The 22,069-nt window shown below is 44.1% G+C and overlaps 1 protein-coding gene across 1 annotated transcript in view; it reads left to right on the top strand.

The window, feature by feature from the left end:
* Positions 1-805: 805 nt before the first annotated feature.
* The window catches only part of LIMCH1 (LIM and calponin homology domains 1), a 320,132-nt gene continuing 298,868 nt past the window's right edge, over positions 806-22,069 (top strand). Inside the window, 1 exon segment of the mRNA XM_040625079.1 lies at positions 806-925. Coding sequence (XP_040481013.1) covers positions 830-925 — 96 coding nt within the window. The 5' untranslated portion in view covers positions 806-829.

Genomic DNA, 22,069 nt, shown 5'->3' with positions numbered 1-22,069 from the left:
TTATCTTGAGGGCATAGACTCTGGAGTTTTCTATTTTTCTTTCTTTTTTCATCTCTGGGTCCCCCGCGCCAACCTCAGTGCCTGATACGTAGCAGGCGCACAGTTAATATGGGTTGAATGAATCAAAAGACTGGGTTGAAGAGAAAAAGCCTTAAAGGGTGGTTTTTCTTTTTTTCTTACCAAAGGATCAGGTGACTGAACACTGCCTGGCGCCGGCACCGAGGGCCGCACCTCTTGCCCCCACTTGTGCGGCCGGGAGGGGCGGCAGGTGCGTCTAGGCCACTGCCCGCGCGTGCTCCCGCCCCGCTGTCGCCCCGCCGGCTCCCCCGGGGACGTGTACGCCGCGGTGGGCGCGCGTCTCCCAGGTACCGCCCGACCCGCGGGACTGTCCGCAGCGGGCCCGGCGCGGGGACGTGCGGGGCGGCTGGCCGAGTCCCTCTCCAGGCCGCGTTGCGGGCAGGGAGGGAGACACCCAGTGCTCACTCGCGGTTATTTTTAGTCGGTAGCTGACACCCTCCCCCCGGGGGGGGGCGGAGCGGCCAGAGAAGGTGGGGAGAGAGGGAGCTCCCGGCGCCTCCGCGCTCGCTCCCGCCGGGGACTCGGGGCGCGGCGGAGACCCGGCGGCGCAGGGAACAGCAGCCGCGGCGTCCTCCGGCTGCGCGCCTCTCTCCTCCGGGACCTGCGCGGGGCGGGGGCGGGGCGGGCGAAGGAGGGGAGAGAGAGCGGGCGGGCGGGAAGGGGCGGGGAGCGCGCTCCTGCGGCGGCTGCGGCGGCGGCGGCCGTCCTCATCCCGGCGGCCCAGCGCTCGAGTGCACGCGGGGCTTCGCAAATGGCTTGTCCCGCTCTGGGTCTGGAAGCTCTTCAGCCTCTGCAGCCGGAGCCGCCCCCCGAGCCTGCTTTTTCTGAGGCGCAGAAGTGGATCGAGGTAGGTGCCCCCGGCTGGCGGGAGGCCTTGCAGGGGCGCCCAAAACCGCCGACCCGCACACACAGACGACAGGTCCAGCCTCACCTCCCCCCCACTTTCTTTTGCCAGCCGCTCCGAGTCACCCGCCCGGGCCTCTGGAGAGCAGCGATGCCCCGGAGCCCTGGCGCGGGTCTCGGGCGGGGGTGGGAGTGAAGAAGGGACGCCGCAGTCTAGCTGTGCGCCTGGGGGGCAGGAAGCGGTCCCCTGCGCCTGCATCCCTCCTGCCCGCCAGCCGCGCAAATCTCAGCTCCCGCCGCTTCCACGCGGGGCCAAGGGAAGCGCAGTGCCCGCAGAAGCGCCGCAAAGGCGCAGGAAGCGCGAGACCCAGAGTGCTGTGGACGCCGCATTTCGGGGGGTCCTGCTCCCAGTCTTACCTTCCTCCTCTTGACACCCCCCACCCCAAGCTCCTCCCGAGCGGAGTTGGCAGTGTCTCCACGGAAGCGCGTACCCACCAGCGCGTCTGGCTGTATTCCTGGCAGCGGGTCAGGTGTGTGAGGCTGGCCCAGCGCACAGGGCCGGGGAGCCTGCAAGACCCACCTGCGAGCGCGCCATCCGCATAGACGCTGCCCAGCCATTGGCAGCCCCCACTCCATACCAGAGGCGGCGGGGTGGGCTCCCAGGTGCCGGGTCCCCGGCCCCGCTGGCATATTTCACTTCTTAAATGACTCGGTGGCAGGCCAGGGAAATCACTGGAGCTCTCGGCTCAGTCCAGGAAGCGCTCGCTGGGTGATCCTGATTCTCGATGTCTATCTGTAGATGCAGCTTGGTGGCCCTGCGCTCCCCAAATGACGCGTCTGCCGGGAATCAGGACGCTTGGAGGGCGCGAGGGGGGAAAGGTGACCCCCCGTGATCCGTGCAGTGTGCCTCTGTTTTGCTGGACGGCCTTTCTGGAGGCCTAGCGGAAGGCGAATTTGACCCTTTCCTCGGGGACAGGCAGCCCTCCTTGCCGATAGTTCAGAGGAAGAAATGTACCGCTAAGTCATTGGCCCGGCAATGGTGAAGCCTGTTAGTACTCAGGCTGTCACTTGGTGACATCCCCCCTGTTCTTAAGATGCTGCTGGGGTAACAGAGCTACGATGGAACAGATTTGAACCTGCCCAGCTGCCTGCAGAAACCACCCGCACGTACTGGTGCCCTAATGCTCCAGCAAGAGGCCTGCCCCTTCCAGGGTTAACCTGCTCCAAGCAAGAGTGTCAGGCAGAGTTTAGAAATATCTATTATAAAAATAGGGTTAAAGAAACAGAAGAACTCAACTCTGTTGATAAAAGCCCCAATCATATCTCTCATAATTTGATGGCTCATGGCCAGTTGAGAAAAAGACCTCGGCTTATTATTTTCGATATGTGGCCGGAAAGGCTTGGGGTGTGACAGGTGCTCTCTGTGCTTCATACTTGGGCTCACAGGGACACACAGGAGACATTTGTATTCACTGGCTTAGTTGAGAGTTGGAGAGCTGTATTTTTCATCTTCTTGAACTTTAAAACTCTCAGAAGAGATTTTGGATGTGGATAGTAGGTGAGATAGTAGGGAGGTGAGATTTTGGGTGTGGATAGTATCAGAGCCCGGCAATCTTGCAATTCTTGAAGGCAAGTGGTTTATCCTCAATATCTTTAATTGTAACATTGATATATAGTCTACTTAGAAACTGCCTTGTGGTATAAATTAGATGTAGGAAAGTGCACCAATTTTAGTGCATATCTCCATGAATGCTCCCATATGCATATGTACAATTACAGCCCATACCTAGATCAAGATCTAAAACATCTCCTTCAGCCCAGAGGACCACAGCCTATTTCTAAGTAGTGGTATGTATTAGGCTAGATATTATGTGGTACAGGACATCAGCTTTTGTCCTGGTACCACTGGTTTAAAAAAAAAAAAAGTAGAAGAAGAAGAAGGTCTTCCTTAAGAAAGTAGAGCCCGCCTTAGGCCCTCTAGACAGTCTGGCATTATTCGTGATACCTTGCGGGTATGCCCATTTGAGAATGCGAAAACCGTGGGGGCGTGCGTGGCTTTAGGACTAGGCAGCCTTGGCGCTCTGCTCTGCGCGTGCATTATTGAAGCGGCCTATCTCCTTTCAATTGCGGAGTTCGGTTTCTGGGAAAGGAGAGCTTCCCCTCCCAGGCTGTAGAAAAAGGTAATTTGCTCCCAGGAGAGATAGTGACCTCCCTTTTTCCTTCCCGGAGGTTCCTCTTGAAATGTAAATGCCGCGTCTGCAAACCGGGGGAACCCGGGAGCTGTAACAGATGGTTTTGCGCGCAGTGGCCCTGTGAACAAAGATTCCTGGGCTAATATAGCAATAATGTAGTACTTAGAGCGAGCTGAATTCCTGGGTGGATTGTTATCTCGAGACATTGCATCTCCTTTAGGGGCCCCATTGTCTTCGGCAACATCCTCATTGGAAGGGCTTTGTTTTTCACTTTTGTTTCGTCGGTGATTAAATTTCCCACAGGCTCCCCCTGCCCCCCCTTTAAGTAGTCCGGAATTTCACCCTTTCAGAAAAATGTTCCCTTGGGTGCAGCAGGTTAATAAACAAACTTTGCAGCTTGTCTTTCCTCCTCAGCCCTTGGTCTTCCTTGAGTCATGTGTTGGCCAGAAAAGATTCATTCTTAAGAAAGGCTCAAGGAACAAGCTTCATGAGATCACTTGGTAGTGAGGAATTTCTCAGCCTTGGCAGTTGGAGGGCGGTGTGACTGGCAGGAAATGGTGGCCTGGGAACTGATGCTCCCACCTCAGCCCACCCCCAGCTTCTGCCTTAGCTGGCAAAGGTGAGAGCCCTAATGGAGGTCACAGACCATGTGGGAACAGCTCAGGAACACAGTGCTATTTTTTTTCTTTTTTTTTTAAATGTAGCTGCAGAAGCTGCAGGTCTTAATGTGGGTTTAGGAGACTCCTAAAGGAAACAGCAAACTTCCAGTATTAATTGTGGCCACCAGCAGTCAGGGGCCTAGCTTCCTTCCACATTCCTTTTCTAGAAGGTCTTTCTAAACAAAGAGGCAATAAGGACAGCACAGGGATTAAGAGGTCAGACTTTGGAGTGGGGCGGCCTGGGTTTGAATCCTGGGTCTGCTGCCTTCTAGCTGTGTGACCTTGGCCAGGCTGCGTTTCCTCCCCTTTTGGTTCTAAATTGTTTTCTTTGAAAGCTAGCTCTAGTCGTTAACCACAACAAAAATCACAAAGATATTGTTAAAGCATCTGTAAAACAGGGGCACCAAGAATAGCTTACCTACCTCTAGGAGTGCTGTGGGAGTTAAATTAGTATATTGTAAATGCTCAGAAGAGTACCCAGTATTCAGGGAGTGCTGGTTGTTCTGAGTAATGGTTGGTGTTATTACCATTAATAATACTGCTGTTCTTACCACCATCACCGCTATCATCATTAACACTCCTGTGATTGCCATTATTACTGTTGTTCCTACAGCTGTTTTGGAAGAAGATCTTCAGAACCTTAAGTTTCTAACTGTAAAAAAATATAATTCAATTACCTACTGATCTCATTCCATTTTCTTACTTTATGAGCTTCGGATACCTGGCCTAGAAGTTAAGTAGATGCTATGTTACCTTGCATTAAAAGAGATTCAGGGATCAGAGCAAAACCAGTAATATCTACCATAAAGTGATCCTGGTGGTCCATTCCATTAAGGCTTAGAAAATGATTCCTCAGTATTATGTCGAATATTTGTGTTTAATGCAGGGTCTTTGTTACAGAACTCCAAGCAGAGTGGTCAATGCCTCTCCTCTCGTGGACGATCCAGCATTAAGTCATTGTACAAATAGTGGCTGTCTGAGTATTCATCTCAAATGTAGCAGTGTTTTGTTCACTAAAGTTGTATCTGCTCTTGCTAGGAAAAAGAATAATTCTGCCCTTTATTTCCCTTCCTCCTTCTTCGCTTCCTTTCTTTCCTTTTTTCTTTTTCCGTTGATGATATCTAATTGAGTTACAGGAGTTAGTGGGTAGATGATTCTAATTTTCTTGGTAACCACCGCCCACCCCCCCTTTGCCTCTCTGCCCACAACAATATTTATCTGTTCTAATCTGTAGTTCTTCTCTGCAGTGCCAAACACTTTCTGGAGAAACAGATGTCCCTTCAACTTGGTTTCAGTTGTGATTTGGAACAGGTTGCCAGGCCTTTGGGGAGGGGTTGGAAATTTCAACCCAACTCAGCTTCTCAACTTGAGAAGTCTCTGGACTCCTTTAACTTTAATCATGGCATGCCTGTGGGGCTTGGTGCTGAATATAATCTTATTTGTGACCTAATCCATATTTCACATGAGTGGGAACTCGTGCCGGAAGGGATCAGTTCATCATTTTGGGTCATTTCTCCCTGCCCATATAGAATTGTTTTCTTATTCAACTGGGACCTGATTTTGAAGATTAAAAGCACCGAGGGTACCGTAGAGCTCCGAGACTGAACGATGTTGTATTGTTTGGCAACAGGGAAAATTTATGAGTAGTCTTTGAGAGAACCTAGCATTTAGTGGCGGGTAACATCTGATATTTGCAATGTCATGACTAGTGAACATGCTGTACGTTATATAGTCATTCAAATTCTCCACCCCTGTGGGGACTTGATGATTCTTACCTCTTTTCACTACAGTGGGAATGTAACTTGTCATGTGCTTCTCCAGCATTGCATGGGGAGCTGAGGAAGAGGAGGAAAACCTTTTCTGGCTAGACCAAGAAAGGAGTAGTAGTCTGAATAGATATGGAAATTAGAGGAGGCAACATCTTTCTCACAAGGACGTTTACATAATCTGGCCTGTTTGTATACAAGAGCTGCTATGACACAATGCGGTCACGTGGTAGGAGAACAGTGAGGTCCCACAGATTTGGGGAAAAGGGAAGTGGAACGGGAGGGGGAGCTGGCACTTCTTGCCCCAGCATCTCCGTGGAAACCGAGTTTGCATCGGGCGAGCTCCAAATGCGAGAGTGAGCGCTGGCCACCGATAAGGGGCAGCGTGGGGCATGGGTTCCCAGCAACTGGATCTCTTGGCCCTCTGCTCTCCGCTGGGGCATGACAATGGAGCCATGATGCAGACATCTGGCCGTGATTCCGTGGGTGGCAGTCAGTGCTAGGTAGGACCAGGCAGCTCCTGGAAGTTGGCCTGGCAGCTTCTCTTTCTGCTTTGAACCATTCTGAAATTTAAGAGTGATAGGAGTAACATGGTAATGATAACGATGGTAAAGAAACTGATGCTCATGATGGTAAAAGCCAGTATTAATTGAGTGCTTACTGTGTGCCAGGCACTGGGCTAAGAAGTCTACATCTGAATGAATCCCTTATAAGTCAGTACTACTATTATCCTCATTTACTGGTGAGAAAATTGAGGCCCTGAGAGATTAAGTATCTCGCCCAAACTTTCAAGTGAGTGGCAGAAGTAGGACTTAATTAAAGCACCATTTCTTAACTTTTATGAATGTATACATCGTTAGATATCCAGAATCTGTAGTTGAGGAAATTGGGGCTTTCAGGATTAGGAAACCCGTCACCCAGTCAGTGAGTACTTACGAGAGTCAGGATTTAAATCCAGGCTGTCTGACTTGGTAGCCCTTGTTATCTGATCCCTTCACTGCTTCCCACATTAGGACCAGGTGTAGAAACTCCGGGAAGGACTGAGCTTCCTGTTTCTCTCCCTGCAGAGGCCTCCCATTCCTCGGCCTGCTTCCCCTGTACGTGGGGCAGGTTGTGGATTTCGGAAGCTGTGGGTCCCTAGACCATTCCCCGTGGCTTGTCTCTTTCAAATCTGGGTGCAGAGGGGTGTCTCTTCTCTGCTGATGGGTTTAAGCGCTGTTGGCGCATCTGAGGCCTTTAGCACAGCCCGCTCACCTTCATCTGAGACTGCTCCCCTCTGGCCAAGATCTCACCTGGGAACAGTTTTGTTGTTGAGTTCAGCCAAGAGGCAGGTCCTTCCAAGAGAGAAGATGGGCAGCCTCTCCTGCAGGTATCCAGGTCCCATCCTAAAGAACTGAAGGGTCAGAACAAAGCAGCTCTGTGACTTCTGGGAATCTTGGCTTGTGCTCGGCATCCCCGTCACCAACCTTCCAGTCTAACCTTGATCATTTCAGCCTTTATTTTCACGGTTGAGGACTGAATCATGTATCACTAGTTGATCTTTGACTAAACTACTCTCACTGGAACTAGATTTTCTTTCTTTTTTTAAAAAAATATTTAATTTATTTATGAGAGCGAGAGAGAATCTGAAGCATACTCCCCGCTGAGTGCAGAGCCTGGCACAGGGCTTGATCCCACGACCTCGAGATCATGACCTGAGCCGGAACCAAGAGTCAGTCACTTAACTGATGGAGCCACCCATGCACCCCTAGATTTTCTTTTTAAGCCCAGTTTACTCTTCTGTGGTTCAGAAAAATGTGCAAAACAATTTTATAATATTTCCCCTCATTTGTTCCTAAGGATGTGCGGGTGTTTACATTTGAAGTAAAAGAAAGGTGTCAGATATGATCTTTTTGGGGTGGAGGGTTGGGTGGGGAAAAAGGATGACTTCAGTGCAGTCAAATGAGGAAAGGAAGGGATAAAAGAATTTTGTTTTTAAGTGATTGAGAAATATAAAAATTGTCTAAATTAGAGGGTTACTAGATGATACAGGAAAAAAAAAAATAGTCCTGAAAAAAAATGACAAAATATTGGAAAGACTTCTGCCTGGACATGAGACGTTCTCTCTCTCTCTCTCTGCAAGGAAGAATGATGTCATGGAGTTCAGTTCTGCTGTGGTAAAATTCCATGTTTGCAGTGTTGAAAACAACACTCCCAAAGAGATCTCCTCATGAAGCTAACCCTGATGGGGTGGCTGTCGTATCTCAGGGAATTACCTTTAACATAGGGGAAAAATGAGGTGACGTAGTCATGCGACGGGCATCTAAGGAATATCTTGGTGTATATCTTTTCCCACTAAACTTATATTATCAGCAAAACTGCATCCTTAAATCTATGATGGGACCTTAAGAACAAAGCATTGGTTAGGCTGAGAAGGCTGCATGTTTCTACTGCTCTGCATTCTGCCTGTGACAGTTATCATGCTGTAGCTCATACAGGATGCAGCTTGGCCACCTGGTCAACCATAGAATTTAGAGACCTACCCCACCCATCTATCCCTAAATAGCCCATTAGGAGGCTATGTAAGAATAGACCTGCACTTGTTTTTTTTTTTAAGTAAATGTCAAGGGCAAAGGCTTGTGGCATTTTTATTTCCATGACCCAATACTGTTACAAAAAAATCCTCAGCCTTATTTTTCTTACCAAAGGATTGAAGTTTTATTTATTGTGCTGAGTACACATTTATTTATTGTGCTGGTAAACATTTAAAAAGAATGATATTTAAACCATTATCTTCATATACTGGGAAACTGAATGAGGGTTAGGATAGGCTGAGCCAAATGGTTTAAATACAAAAATAATACTTGGGACACTTGGCTAACACGCATTTGTAAGTTTACTTCAGTGTAAACACTAAAAATAAGCATACAGTGAAAATAAACATTAATGTGTGAATGTGTTTTAAACAAATTAAAAAATTTGTTTCCTGAGAAGTAGCTACTAAGCCCCAACAATGTGCCAGGCATAGTGCTAACAACCAGGGTTAGATGGTGGACAACAGAAACCTAATTCCCATCCACACGAAATGCACAATGTTGTGTGTGTACATGTGTGGGAGTTTAAACTACAGTACACAATGACAAATTGGGATAAGGACTATGAAGACAAAGAATGGGGGGCTTAAGAAAAAAATACTTGAGGCAGACAAGGACTCAGTGAAAGTAGTGTTTAAGCTAAGACCATTGGAGGGTGCTGAGCAGGAGAATTAGATGGATGCAGATGTATTGAGACAAGGGCTTGCATGTACATACAACACATGTTTTTACTGTGACTATGCTTTGAAAAAAGGTAGAATAGGAGCACTGTTAAAATTCTCCAGATGTATTGAAGGTGTGTGTATGTGGAGGGGAGGGGCCGGGGAAGGGGGGCTGATTCAGAAGTTATCGAATATTCTTGCAAGCCACTCAGAGTAGGGTTTGTATGATGATCCACGACACCTCTTAGGACCCAGGCACAGATAAATCAAGACCTCCTCTTGAATGAGAAATGGCAGAGAGAATGTTGGGATTTATTTTTTGAGCCTGGACTCTGGGATTAAAATTCTTCTTCTTCTTCTTTTTTTTTTTTAAGATTTTAGTTATGAATTTGACAGAGAGAGAGAGAGCACAAGCAGGGGGAGCAGCAGAGGGAGAGGGATAGGGAGAAAGAGACTCCCCACTGAGCAGGGAGCCCGATGCGGGACTCGATCCCAGGACCTGGGCCAAAGGCAGACGCTTAACCAACTGAGCCACCCAGGTGCTCCTGGGATTAAAATTCTTATACAATAGGGGGCACCTGGGTGGCACAGCGGTTGGGCGTCTGCCTTCGGCTCAGGGAGTGATCCCGGCATTATGGGATCGAGCCCCACATCACGCTCCTCCGCTATGAGCCTGCTTCTTCCTCTCCCACTCCCCCTGCTTGTGTTCCCTCTCTTGCTGGCTATCTCTGTCTCTGTCAAATAAATAAATAAAATCTTTAAAAAAAAATTCTTATACAATAGAAGCTGTCCTCCACTCTGAGGTAAGAGGCTTGCAAGAAGCCTGCCTTCCTTTCAGTGAGTGAGCAGAGTGATTTTGTATAAGACTGGGTGATGACCTGTAGATGTCCTCTAATTTGGGAACTTGCCCCAGACTCCTCTAAAAGAAGGGACTTTATAAACTAATAAAGTTATGTGCCATTTGGGGACCCCAGAGGTTGTAAACTCTGGAGGTCTGTGACTTTGGTTTTTTTCAGCACTTGAACCCAACATCCCTACACCCCCTTCTGGATGGTTCAACATGGCTTCTGGAGACTCATTATCACATCATCTTTCCAGAAAGTAGGATAGAGGAATAAAAAATGAAGACTACATAAGACATCTTCTAGGAAATTCTTCCTGATGCTTCTGTTTATGTTTTATTGTCCAGGTTTTTAGTAACATGGCCACTCCTGGTTGCAGGGGAGGCTTCAGTGTCCTCAGGTCGTACTCTGGGTTCTATTCTTAGAAGAAAGGGGAGAATGGCTGTTGAGGTAGGGGGACCCTGGAATGTCCTTTCTCCATTTCTCCAGGGACAGATCCTTCCCAGACAGAGAATAAATATGTCTGCCTCTGAAGCTGACTGATTCCACTAAGCCCAGTAATCCCTACTTCTCTGTGCAAACCTGGCATTTAGTATCTACCTCTGTTAGCAACATTGTCATATATCATTGTAACGAATATATGGTTGCGTAGAATCTGCCTCCTTTGATAAACCCCAGAGCTGTTGTGGCCAAGGACTGGAACGTAGTCATCGTCCCCATTCCTCCTTAGTCTGCTCCCCACTGGAGCCCCATGGCCACATTACCCATAGCCCAAAAGGTTTCTCAGGGAGCCTGTGCCCAGCTACAATTGCCTGACTGGCACTTGGACTCTGCCATGGCAGAGAAAATAGACTCTGTTGCTGCCCTGACAGGAAGCAAGTTTTTTTTTTTTTAAAGACTGGTTTAAAAAAGCAGTTTACCCAGTGGTTGCCTGGAGACAGTCAGTGATTGGACACTTGGAAAGTGATTTCGCTGTTGGCTGTTAAGCAGGTGATATCAGTTGAAGGAATGACTTGCGAGGCCAGCATTCCCCTCAGGTTGGACTAATGTGGGGCTCACAGTTCCTGTCTGCAGGATTAGAGAGCAAACATCTCTGTTCTTTAAATAAACATGCCCCCCAGCATTTTCACCTGGGACTCTCACCTCTATTTCTCCTACCTCAAAGCACTCAGTCAGCTTCTTCTCTCTTAACTGTTGTGGGGGTCCAGATAATTCCCACCTCTTAGTATGAAAGAAATATCAGAGTACTTCAACTTAAAGGATATTTAAAAAAAAAAAGAGCACTGAGGAATTAAAAAATTTTTTTTGAAAAAAGTGTTTTATTTTTATTTTATTTTTTAATGAAATACAGTATTTTTATTCTACAAATCATTATCCAATATCTCTATACATAGTATACTGTAAAGAATATACAATTAGGAAGGCATAGATGATTCTTTGTTAAAAATTTTATTTTTTTCACTGTATGCATTTATTTTTTAATCTTATTTAAATTCAATTAATTAACATATAGTGTATTTTCAGTTTCAGAGGTAGAGTTCAGTGATTCATCCATCTTATATAATACCCAGTGCTCATAACATCCCATGCTCTCCTTAATGTCCATCACCCAGTTACGCCGTCCCCTCACCCTCCTCCCTTCCAGCAACCTTCAGTTTGTTTCCTATGATTAAGAGTCTCGTTTGTCTCCATCTCTGATTTTGTCTTGTTTTATTCCCCTCCCTTCCTCTATGATCCTCTGTTTTGTTTCTTAAATTCCACACGTGAGTGAGATCATATGGTACTTGTTTTTCTCTGATTGACTTATTTTGCTTAGCATAATACCCTCTAGTTCCATCCACATCATTGCAAATGGCAAGATTTCATTCTTTTTGATGGCTGAGTAGTATTCTATTGCATATACCACATCTTCTTTATCCATTCATCTGTCAATGGACATCTGGACTCTTTCCACAGTTTGGCTCTTGTGGACATTGCTGCTATAAACATTGGGGTGCAGGTGCCCCTTTGGATCACTACATTTGTATCTTTGGGGTAAATACCCAGTAGTACAATTACTGGGTCATAGGGTAGCTTTATTTTTGACTTTTTGAGGAATCTCCATATTGTTTTCTTTTTTTTTTTTTTTTTTAATGATTTTTTATTATATTATGTTAGTCACCATACTCCATATTGTTTTCTAGAGTGGCTGTTCCAGCTTGCATTCCCACCAGTGTAAGAGGGTTCCCCTTTCTCTACATCCTCGCCAGCATCTGTTGTTTCCTGAGTGGTTAATTTTAGTCATTCTGACCAGTGTGAAGCGGTATCTCATTGTGGTTTTGATTTGTATTTCCCTGATGCCTAGTGATATTGAGCATTTTTTCATGTGTCTGTTGGCCATTTGCCTGTCTTCTTTGGGGAAATGTCTGTTCATGTCTTCTGCCCATTTCTTGATTGGATTATCCATTCTTTGGGTGTTAAGTTTGGTAAGTTCTTTATAGATTTTGGATACTAGCCTTTTATCTGCTAAGACATTTGCAAATATCTTCTCCCATTCTGTCTGTCGTCTTTTGATTTTGTCCACTGTTTCTTTGCTGTGCAAAAGCTTTTTTTCATGATGAAGTCCCAATAGTTCATTTTTGCCTTTGTTTCCCTTGCCTTTGGAGATATGTCTAATAAGTTGTTGCTATGGCTGAGGTCGCAGAGGTTGCTGCCTATGTTCTTCTCTAGAATTTTGATGGATTCCTGTCTCATATTTAGGTCTTTCATCCATTTAGAGTCTGTTTTTGTGTAGGGTGTAAGGAAATGGTCCAGTTTCATTCTTCTACATGTGGGTGTCTGATTTTCCCAATACCTTTTGTTGAAGAGACTTTTTTCCATTGACTGTTCTTTCCTGTTTTGTTGAAGATTAGTTGATTATAGAGTTGAGAGTCCATTTCTGGGTTCTCTAATCTGTTCCATTGTTCTATATGTCTGTTTCTGTGACAGTACCATACTGTCTTGATGATTATAGCTTTGTAATATAGCTCGAAGTCTGGCATTGTGATGCCACCAGCTTTGGTTTTCTTTTTCAACATTCCATTGGCTATTCAGGGTCTTTTCTGGTTCCATACAAATTTTAGGATTATTTGTTCCAGCTCTGTGAAAAAAGTTGATGGTATTTTGATAGGGATTGCATTGATTGTATAGATTGCTCTAGGTATCATAGACATTCCAATCCATGAACGTGGAAGGTTTTTCCATTTCTTGGTGTCTTCCTTAATTTGTTTCATGAGTGTTCTATAGTTTTCTGAGTACAGATCCTTTGCCTCTCTGGCTAGGTTTATTCCTAGATGTCTTATGGTTATTGGTATGAGAAATTTTTATTATATTGGTAACCTGTATGAGTTCTTACTAGATAGGTATTTTTTTATAATTTTATTTTGTTATATTAGTCACCATACAGTACATCCCCAGTTTCTGATGCAATGTTCCATGATTAATTATTTGGTATAACACCCAGTGCACCATGCAATATGTGCCCTCCTTAATATCCATCACGGCCTATCCCAATCCCCCACCCCCCTCCCCTCTAAAGCCCTCAGTTTGTTTCCCAGATGGGTATTTTTTAAAAGGAAAATATCCCATAAAAGCCAACGACCAGTAACTGGTATTAATAAATGACCATGGCTATGACCAACAATTGTCATGACCCAATGGAAACACTGAGAAATAGCATCCTTTCTGCCTTTCCTGCAGAAAATTTACAAAGGAACTTTTGGAGCTGAATGTTGTCATCAACCAACAGATGTGGTTGCCGCCTGTTTCTGCAGAGACCTTGCAAGATGTCATAAATAGGAGGGGTGGGTGACAAGTGGAGCCTGATTCATCGTGTTGCAAGAGTTGACAGAATGTGATAACCTAAAGTGATAAAGTGGCTAGTTCAGTGCCAAATAAAAATAGTAATAGTTAACATATTTCGAGACCACTTATGTGCCAGTGCTAGTCTAGGCCCTTGTTTGAGTTAATGGGAGTATCTGTCTATCTATATCTATATCTATCTCACACCTGGCACAGTGCCTGGCACATAAGGTAAGCACTATTTTATGCCAATTTTACAGATGAGAACACTGGAATACATTTAACTGATTTGCCTGGTGTCATGTAACTAATAAATGGCAGAGTTGGAATTTGTACCCAAGCTGTCCTGTTCCAGAGCTTGAACTTGGGCTGGTGACTGCTGTGCTTTAGAACTAAAAGCAAAACTTCTAAAAATCATGATCCCAAGTAACTCTCTAACCAAGCAGACGACCTGGCTCTCCCTCTCTCCCTCCTCTTTCCCTTAACAGCTGTTTATTGAACATCTTCTTTGTGCATGGTACTATTAGTTGCTAGGAAACAGTTTTATCTGTGCTTGTAATTTGCAGTGTTCTTACTGCTTTTGTCAGTGTTCTGGTTACAAAATTGAATGGGTTTTGAGCCTTCCACCCGAACTCTATATTTTCCATAAGCCCTGTTATTTTTTAGTGTGTGATTTTGCAAAATACAAGGTTGTTGGTTATTTGTCTTACTTTGGGACATTATTCGTTCATTTTCAGGGATGTGTGTATTGTTATATGGTAGAGATACTTGGATTTTCATGTGTTTTGCAGACTTACTGTCTTTCACTCACATGTTCTTACATACAACTATAATCTGGGAATCTGGGATCTCGGTCATAAGGAGACTTTTTTAGGAACTTCACATTTCCCATCCACTGTCAGAAAACCTTGGACACTCAGTAGTATGTGAGATAACTATGGCTCCTGCCCTTGTGGGGTTACAGTCCACTGTGAAAGATGGACCCTGAACACAGAAGTCCACGTGTGATACATGCTCAGGAAGGGGAGAGCAGCTTGTGTGGACTGTGGAGAGGCTGGAACCATCTTTGGTCTATGGGGCCTTGGGCAGGCCTCTGAGGAAGTGCTATTTAAGCTGAGACCCAAAGGATGAGCAGGAACTGGCCAGGCAAAAAGGAACAGGGTGTGTGAACACTCTGAAGGAGGAGACAAAGGAGCCCAGTAAGGCAGGAATGTTGGGAGTCAGGGTGACCGAGGTGCGGAATGTAGCTGTAGTAGGGAGAGGGAAGGTAGGGGTCCTCAGTACTGCCTGGCCTGAGCCTGGGGCCATACATGGCTGTCTCTTGGAGGTGGGATCTTCTCCAAACTCCCTCAAATTACCATAGTCCATGACAAGTTTTTGAGGGCTTGTAACTTGGCCGGCCCTGTTCTAAGCATTTCACCCACCCTGTGAACTAGGTTCAAACTCTTTTTATTTCCACTTTATAGAGAAACAAGTAAAGTCACATAGTCTTTAGATGGTGGAGTTGACCCTCAAAGCCAGGCAGCCTGGCTGCTTGCCCTGTGCCGGTAAGCACCATGCTATGGGGTGTGATACAGGCTCTTCATGGAGGGCGTCCTCGTTGGACGGTGATGAGGGGAAGCGTAGTGTGGAGTGTGGGGCAGGGTGGGGGGACGCCTAAGGATGAAGGAGGCCAGTGTTGGCCTTAGACATGCTCTCTGTATTTTTAAAGAAACCCCCCAAAATGAATCTCTTCACCCAATACACTGCTTGATAGTTGCTGTCACCTGGGAAGGAGAGAAAGCTTATCCAAAGGAGGCTCCAGGCATGTCCCTAACCCCACATTCTAAGGCATATGGGGACTCTGGGCCCCAGGTGGCCCGATGGACCCCGTTGTTGCTCTGATACAGTAGGTTCCTGACTTTTAAATACTGTCATGAGTCATGAATTGTATGATGTTAACATTTTTTTTCATTCATTTGGCTTTATTTGAGTGTATGTTTCATAATTTTTCATTCAAATTGTGTGTGTGTGTGTGTGTGTGTGTGTGTATGTGTGTGTTAGTATTCTGATGGCTACAACCAACAGAAATCCAACCCAAACTGGCTTTAGAAAAGAAGATGTTTTATTGGCTCATTGGGAGTCTGGAGGTAGATCTCTACTTTAGAAAAAGCTGACTTAACAGCAAGATGTTATCAGTAAGGACAGGGATTCTCGCAGCCATGCACTGAGCTGTGCATTATGGGACTTTATGCTCAGGATTTACACAGGGCATTGACACCTGTCCTACCCCATCCCAGAAAGTCTAGGCTTCTCCAGTTGAGGGCTGGCTGGGCAAGAACAGTTCCAGTCCTCATACTCTCCTTATACCCTCTACACAAAGGAAGGCGACACGTCCCCCTTCTGGGATCAGCAGGGGAATAGACAAGTTGATTAGCTTAAGGCAAACGGGGTCCGTCCACCCTGGCCCATCTCTAACAAAGATTCTGGCTGCTGTCCAATAACAAAGCGCTGAGTTCCCTGAAGTAAAATCTGGTAAGTAGAACCCGAGGAGGCCACCAACAAAATTACCAACATTTTAATTAAAGTGTGATCGTCTATAGGAATGCACACGCAGGGGTGGTAAGACTGTAGAGAAAAACAAGGAAATAATTAAAATAAAAAACTCAGAACAGTAGCAACTTCTTGGAAGTGAGCTTGAGGGTTATAATCTGGGAATGGTTAAAAAAAAGGACATTAATAGATTGCTTTATTCCTATTTTTATAAGACTAGAGAAGGGTCAGTATTAAAGATGTCATTGAATGCCAGGTGCTCAACCCAGCACCTAGTTGGTTCTACTAGATATAAAAGTGTGATTGAATGAATCAGATTGATTTAGAAGTGTTGATTAAAAATAATATAACCCATGCAACTCAATAGAAAAAACCCAAACAATCCAATTAAAAAATAGAGGAACTGAATAGAGATTTTTCCAAAAAGGACATGCAGATGGCCAACAGGTACACGAAAAGGTGCTCGACATCACTAATCCTCAGGGAAATGCAAATCAGAACCACAATGAGGTATTACCTCACACCAGTTAGCATGCTGTCGTCAAAAAGGTAAGAAATAACAAGTGTTGGTGAGAAAGTAGAGGAAAGAGAACGCTTGCACACCTCTGGTGGGAATGTAAATTGGTGCAGCCACTGTGAGAAATAGTATAGAGATTTCTCAAAAATTAAAAATAGAATTACCAGAGGCACCTGGGTGGCTCAGACCGTTAAGCGTCCTGACTCTTGATCTCAGCTTAGGTCTAAGTCTCAGGGTTGTGAGTTCAAGCCCCATGTTGGGCTCCACAGTGGGGATGGAGCCTACATAAAAATAAATAAACAAACAAACAAATAAGTACAACATTAAAAAAAATAGAATTACCATGTGACCCAGTAATTCTACTTCTGGGTATATATACAGGGGAAACGAAAACAAGACATCAAAGAAATATCTGTACTCCCATGGTTAGTGCAGCATTATTCATACTGGTAAAGATATGGAAACAATCCAAGTGCCCACCAATGGATAAAGAAAGATACAGTGAATTAAGGAGGGCACGTGTTGTGTTGAGTACTGGGTATTACACACAACTAATGAATCGTTGAACACTACATCAAAAACTGATGGACTGTATGCTGGCTAACTGAACATAATAAAAAAAGAAAAAAAAGAAAGACATGGTGTATCATATTTATATGTAAGTGTGCGTATATATTGTGTGTATATATATATATATATATAATATACACACATACATACATATAATGGAATATTATGCAGCCACGAGAAAGAAGGAAATCCTGCTATTTGTGACAACATGGATGGAGCTTGAGGGCATTATGCTAAGTGAAAAAAGCCAGACAGAGAGAAGACAAATACTGCACAGTATTTACTTATATGTGGAATCTTATCGAAGAAAAAAAAAGTTAAGCTCATAGAAACAGAGAGTAGAAAAGTGACTGCCAGGGGCTGGGGGTGTGAGGAGATAGGGAGAGGCTGGTAAAAGGGTACAAACTTTAGCTGTAAGATAAGTAAGGTCTGAGGATCTAAAGTATAACATAGTCACTATAGTTGATAACGCTGTGTTGTATCATTGAAATTTGCTAAGAGTAGAATTTAAATGTACTCATATATATAATTCTCATAGGTATGTTCTCATATCTACACATATATTTGTATTTATATAATATATAAAAATAAGTACGTGAGGTGATGGAATGTATTAATAACTACATGAGAGGAATTCTTTCACAATGTATACATATATCAAATTACCACATTGTACGCTTTAAATGTCTTACAATTTTGTTTGTCAATTATACCTCAATAAAGCTAAAGAAAAAAGAATTTAGAAAGGTCCATCCTGGGTGCCGCAGTTTTCCCTTCTTCCCAATATATATGCACATTTTACTGAGTTATCAAACAGCAGCTTTTAAAAAATGTTCGAAATGAAAAATATTCAGTAGTAGAATTGGATATGTTTTCCCTATTTCAGTCTGTATTCCTCAGGTAAGGATGTCTTTTTTGAAGCCTGAAGCCTAGAAATAGCAGAAGCACACAGTTGCTGTTCGCTGGCCACGCAGGCCTGGAGAATATTCGGCGCTGTGCCTGCGCACTCCCCAGGCATGCGGGCCCTTCTAAAAGTGGATCCGGCGGCTGTCGCCCACTGAGCCTCTGCTTGAGTGACCCAGATTGACACAGCGCAGCTGGGTCCTCTGCAAAGCCAGTGCGGGAAGGAGGAGGGTAAAAATAAAAACTGGTTGGACAGCTTAGATGGGGTCGGGTACTTGAAAGCTCACTGGTTACTTTGCTGGTCCTTGGCCAGGTTTTCACTTCGTTGCTGTTGTTGAAGGGGGTGATGGTGTTTAGAATGATGGGTTTCTCGTTTCTTACATTGGGTAAGATCGTTCCATACAGCCCAACAAAATAGAGTCTGGGGTGCTTTTTCTATACATAGAAAATATGTTTTTTGAGTTTAGAACATTTACCCCCTGATAGGAGTTTCTTATTTTTCTCACTATTCAAGATACAAGTCTTCAATACACTTTTTTTTCCAGAGGCATCTCTTTCATGGAGTTACTCTTTCACGTAAGACCCACCCTCTCATTTTTTTTTTTTTTAGTTAATACAATGAAATGAGCCTGACATTTTAGAGTTTTTTTTTTTTAATATAGTTTTCTTTGGAATCTAAAAAAAAAAAATGAGTAACAGCGTTTAAGTATGGTGTCAGTGACCCAACCAAAATAAGTGTTTCAATCCTGCCCTTCTTTGGGATTTTGACCTTTGTGTTTTTATTTTTTAAAGATTTTATTTATTTATGTGACAGAGAGACAGCCAGCGAAAGAGGGAACACAGCAGGGGGAGTGGGAGAGGAAGAAGCAGGCTCCCAGCGGAGGAGCCTGATGTGGGACTCGATCCCGGATCGCCAGGATCACACCCTGAGACGAAGGCAGACGCTTTAACGACTGCGCTACCCAGGCGCCCCTGACCTTTGTGTTTTTAAAGTGTGAATTTGCTAATTTTTAAAGCTCTGGTCCCTATTATTAGAAATACTGAAATTTTATTTTTGGCATTTGACCAAGAGATTTTTTCTTTTAGTGCTAAAGCAAATTCCATACCATGTTTTCCTCGTTACTGATAGCTTTGAACTGTGTGAGATTTTTTTCTTCCCTCCTCTTGTAGCTTTGTGGCTTTTAAGGTAAGCATCTCTCTGTGATCTGTAGACTGAAATTAAATCCCCAAATGGCCTTTGCCTTACAATGGCAATTATAAGGAATATCAAACGTTTATATTTAAAATATATGAGAAATATGGGTATAAGTTATTTAAAAAAATAAAATGACCTTAAAATACCTAATAGAGAAACATTTCTGAATTCTTTTTCTGCAATGTTTATATCATCCTGCTAGTTTGGAATAAGAGTTCTTCTAAGAATTTTCTTACAGTTTTATTCATTAAGTTACTCATTTACAAAAATCTAAGAGACTGCTAATGGCATTGGGTTTCTTTTTGGGATGATGGAAATATTCTAGAATTAGATAGTGGTCATGGTTGCCCACTCATTTATGGTACTTAGTGAAAATACTAAAGAATTCTGATAGATACACTTTAAAAAGGTAAGCTTTGTGGTATATGAATTATATCTCAACAATGTTAAGAGTTCTTAATGTTCTAAGCACTGTTCTTAGCCTTCAAGATGTGTAAATAAACACATGAAATTAAGACTTCTGGGTATATATTAGTCAGCTCTTGGTACAATAGTACCATGTACCAAACCACCCCCAAAGCTCAGTGGCAGATAGCGATAGTTTGTTTTTTTCTTGCTCACAGATCCAAGGGACAGCTCCAGTGGTTCTGCTTCAAGTTCTGGGTTGACTGCAGGCAGCTCAAGGCTGTGGCTTGGGTTCAGGTCTGCATCATGTGTCTCTGTGTTCTCCTTGGACCAGAAGCAAGTGGGGGGATGTTGTCTTAATGGCAAATGAATGACAGGTGCACCAGAGCCCAGTCAAACCATAAATGGATTTAAAGTCTCCACTTGCTTCATATCTATTCATGTTGTACTCTCAGAGCAAGAAATGTGACCACGTCCAGAGTCATGAGATGGGGAAGGACATTTTAAACTCTCAGTGGGAGGGGAGAGGAGTACATATTTTTCAACTAATATTCCAGTCTATCACAAAGTGTTAGGAAACAAGTTTGTGTAGGTTTCCTTGGAGTCACAATGGAAAAAGTAAACATTTCTCCATTGGTAGGTATTGGCATGTTTGAGGACATGGGTGTTGGGTTGAGGTTTGAAAAATGAGCAAGTATTGACATTTGGATGGGGAAGGTGAGGGTGAGGGGAGGTGAGAAGGCTGGAGAAGAGCCTTCTAGACTGTGAGAGCAGCTTGAGCAGAGGCATGGAGGTTTGTGGGAGCAGAGTACATTTAGACAGCTGCAGAGCTGAGAAAAGACTCTGGGTTATGTCAGTGAAGGCTGTGGTCATCACACATTAGGGTTTAGAGCTGAACTCAAAGCGCTGGGCTCCAGAATCAGACAGCCTCAGTTAAAAACTTGGCTGTGCCATTTGCTAGCTCTTCAACCGTGGAGAACTTACTTGGCCTCTGTGGGACTTTAGTTCATCATCTGTGAAATGGTGAGGGTATTCTCAGTGTCTGCCTCATGAATTGTGGTTAGGGTTAAAAAATTAATACATGTAAGGCCCCAATAACAGTGTTTGACCATGTGTTCAGGTGCTCAATAGGTGTTAACTGCTATTAATATTTTAAAATAGAATTTGGATTTTATCCATAAGCAATGGGGAATAACTGAAAAGGAAGGAAGGGACGTAATTATAGTATTTTTCAGAATGACCTTGGTGACAACACAGGGAATGATTAGAGTGGCCAGTCCTAAAGCAGAGGTGCCGTAGGGTTGTTGCAGGAATAGAGATAAGAGGTGATGTTGGTAACAACAGTGGAAGTGAATGTCAAGGATGCAGAATTGATGAGATTTATGACTGAATGGATGTGGGTGAAGAATGGCAAGATGGAGAAATTGAAGGTCCCTCCTGAATTTATGGCTCGGTCCCTGGGGTGGAATAATTTCCCAAGATAGGGAAGCTTGGAGGAGGAGTGGTGTGAGGAGAAAGGATGAGTTCAGGCTCACATGTGTACTTTGAGGATCCTGTGAGTTATTCAAGAAGCCGGTCTGTGGCTGTGGGAGTTAGGAGGACGGTGTGAGCTGCTTCGTTACTGCAGTGGTTGGCGGATCAAGGCTTGTGGGAGGTGTGAAAACGAGAGGGAGTATGGATTATTACTTCAGGGTACTTGTCAGTGAAGAAGGGAGAGTAGTAAAGAGCGGGAAGAGAGGAACACGGTCCCAGTTGGATTCGTTTGGTTCTATATTTAAGGATGGGAGAGACTAACATATTAGAAGGCTTTCAGAGAAGAGAAGGGGAGACACAGATTATATAACAAAGGGAAGAAAGGATGGACAAAACAAGGTTCCTGAGACACGCAGGGAGGGTGTTGAGAGTATATAGATATAGGAGAGGGATACTCTTAGATATTTGTCAAGAAAACTTAATCAAAAAGAACGATTTCTCAACATTTGCTACAACATGGACGGCACTGGAGGAGATAATGCTAAGTGAAATAAGTCAAGCAGAGAAAGACAATTATCATATGTTTTCTCTCATCTATGGAACATAAGAACGAGGAAGATCGGTAGGAGAAGAAAGGGATAAAGAAAGGGGGGTAATCAGAAGGGGGAATGAAGCATGAGAGACTATGGACTCTGAGAAACAAACTGAGGGCTTCAGAGGGGAGGGGGTGGGGGAATGGGATAGACCGGTGATGGGTAGTAAGGAGGGCACGTATTGCATGGTGCACTGGGTGTTATACGCAACTAATGAATCATCGAACTTTACATCAAAAACCAGGGATGTACTGTATGGTGACTAACATAATATAATAAAAAATATTATTATAAAAAATTGTATTAATAGCATAAAAGTAAAAAAAAAAGAAATATGTTGTGATGGTGCGTTAGTTATCTTTGCTGCATAACAAATTAACCCAAAACATAGCATCTTAAACCAACAAATATTTATCATTTCACAGTTTCTGTGAGTCAGACATTTGG

The sequence above is a fragment of the Ursus maritimus genome, unplaced genomic scaffold (genome assembly GCF_017311325.1).
Source record: "Ursus maritimus isolate PB19 unplaced genomic scaffold, ASM1731132v1 scaffold_8, whole genome shotgun sequence".
Classification (NCBI taxonomy): Eukaryota; Metazoa; Chordata; class Mammalia; order Carnivora; family Ursidae; genus Ursus; species Ursus maritimus.
The sequence above is the reverse complement of the archived record's forward strand: the minus strand, read 5'-3'. Positions and strand labels throughout refer to the sequence as shown.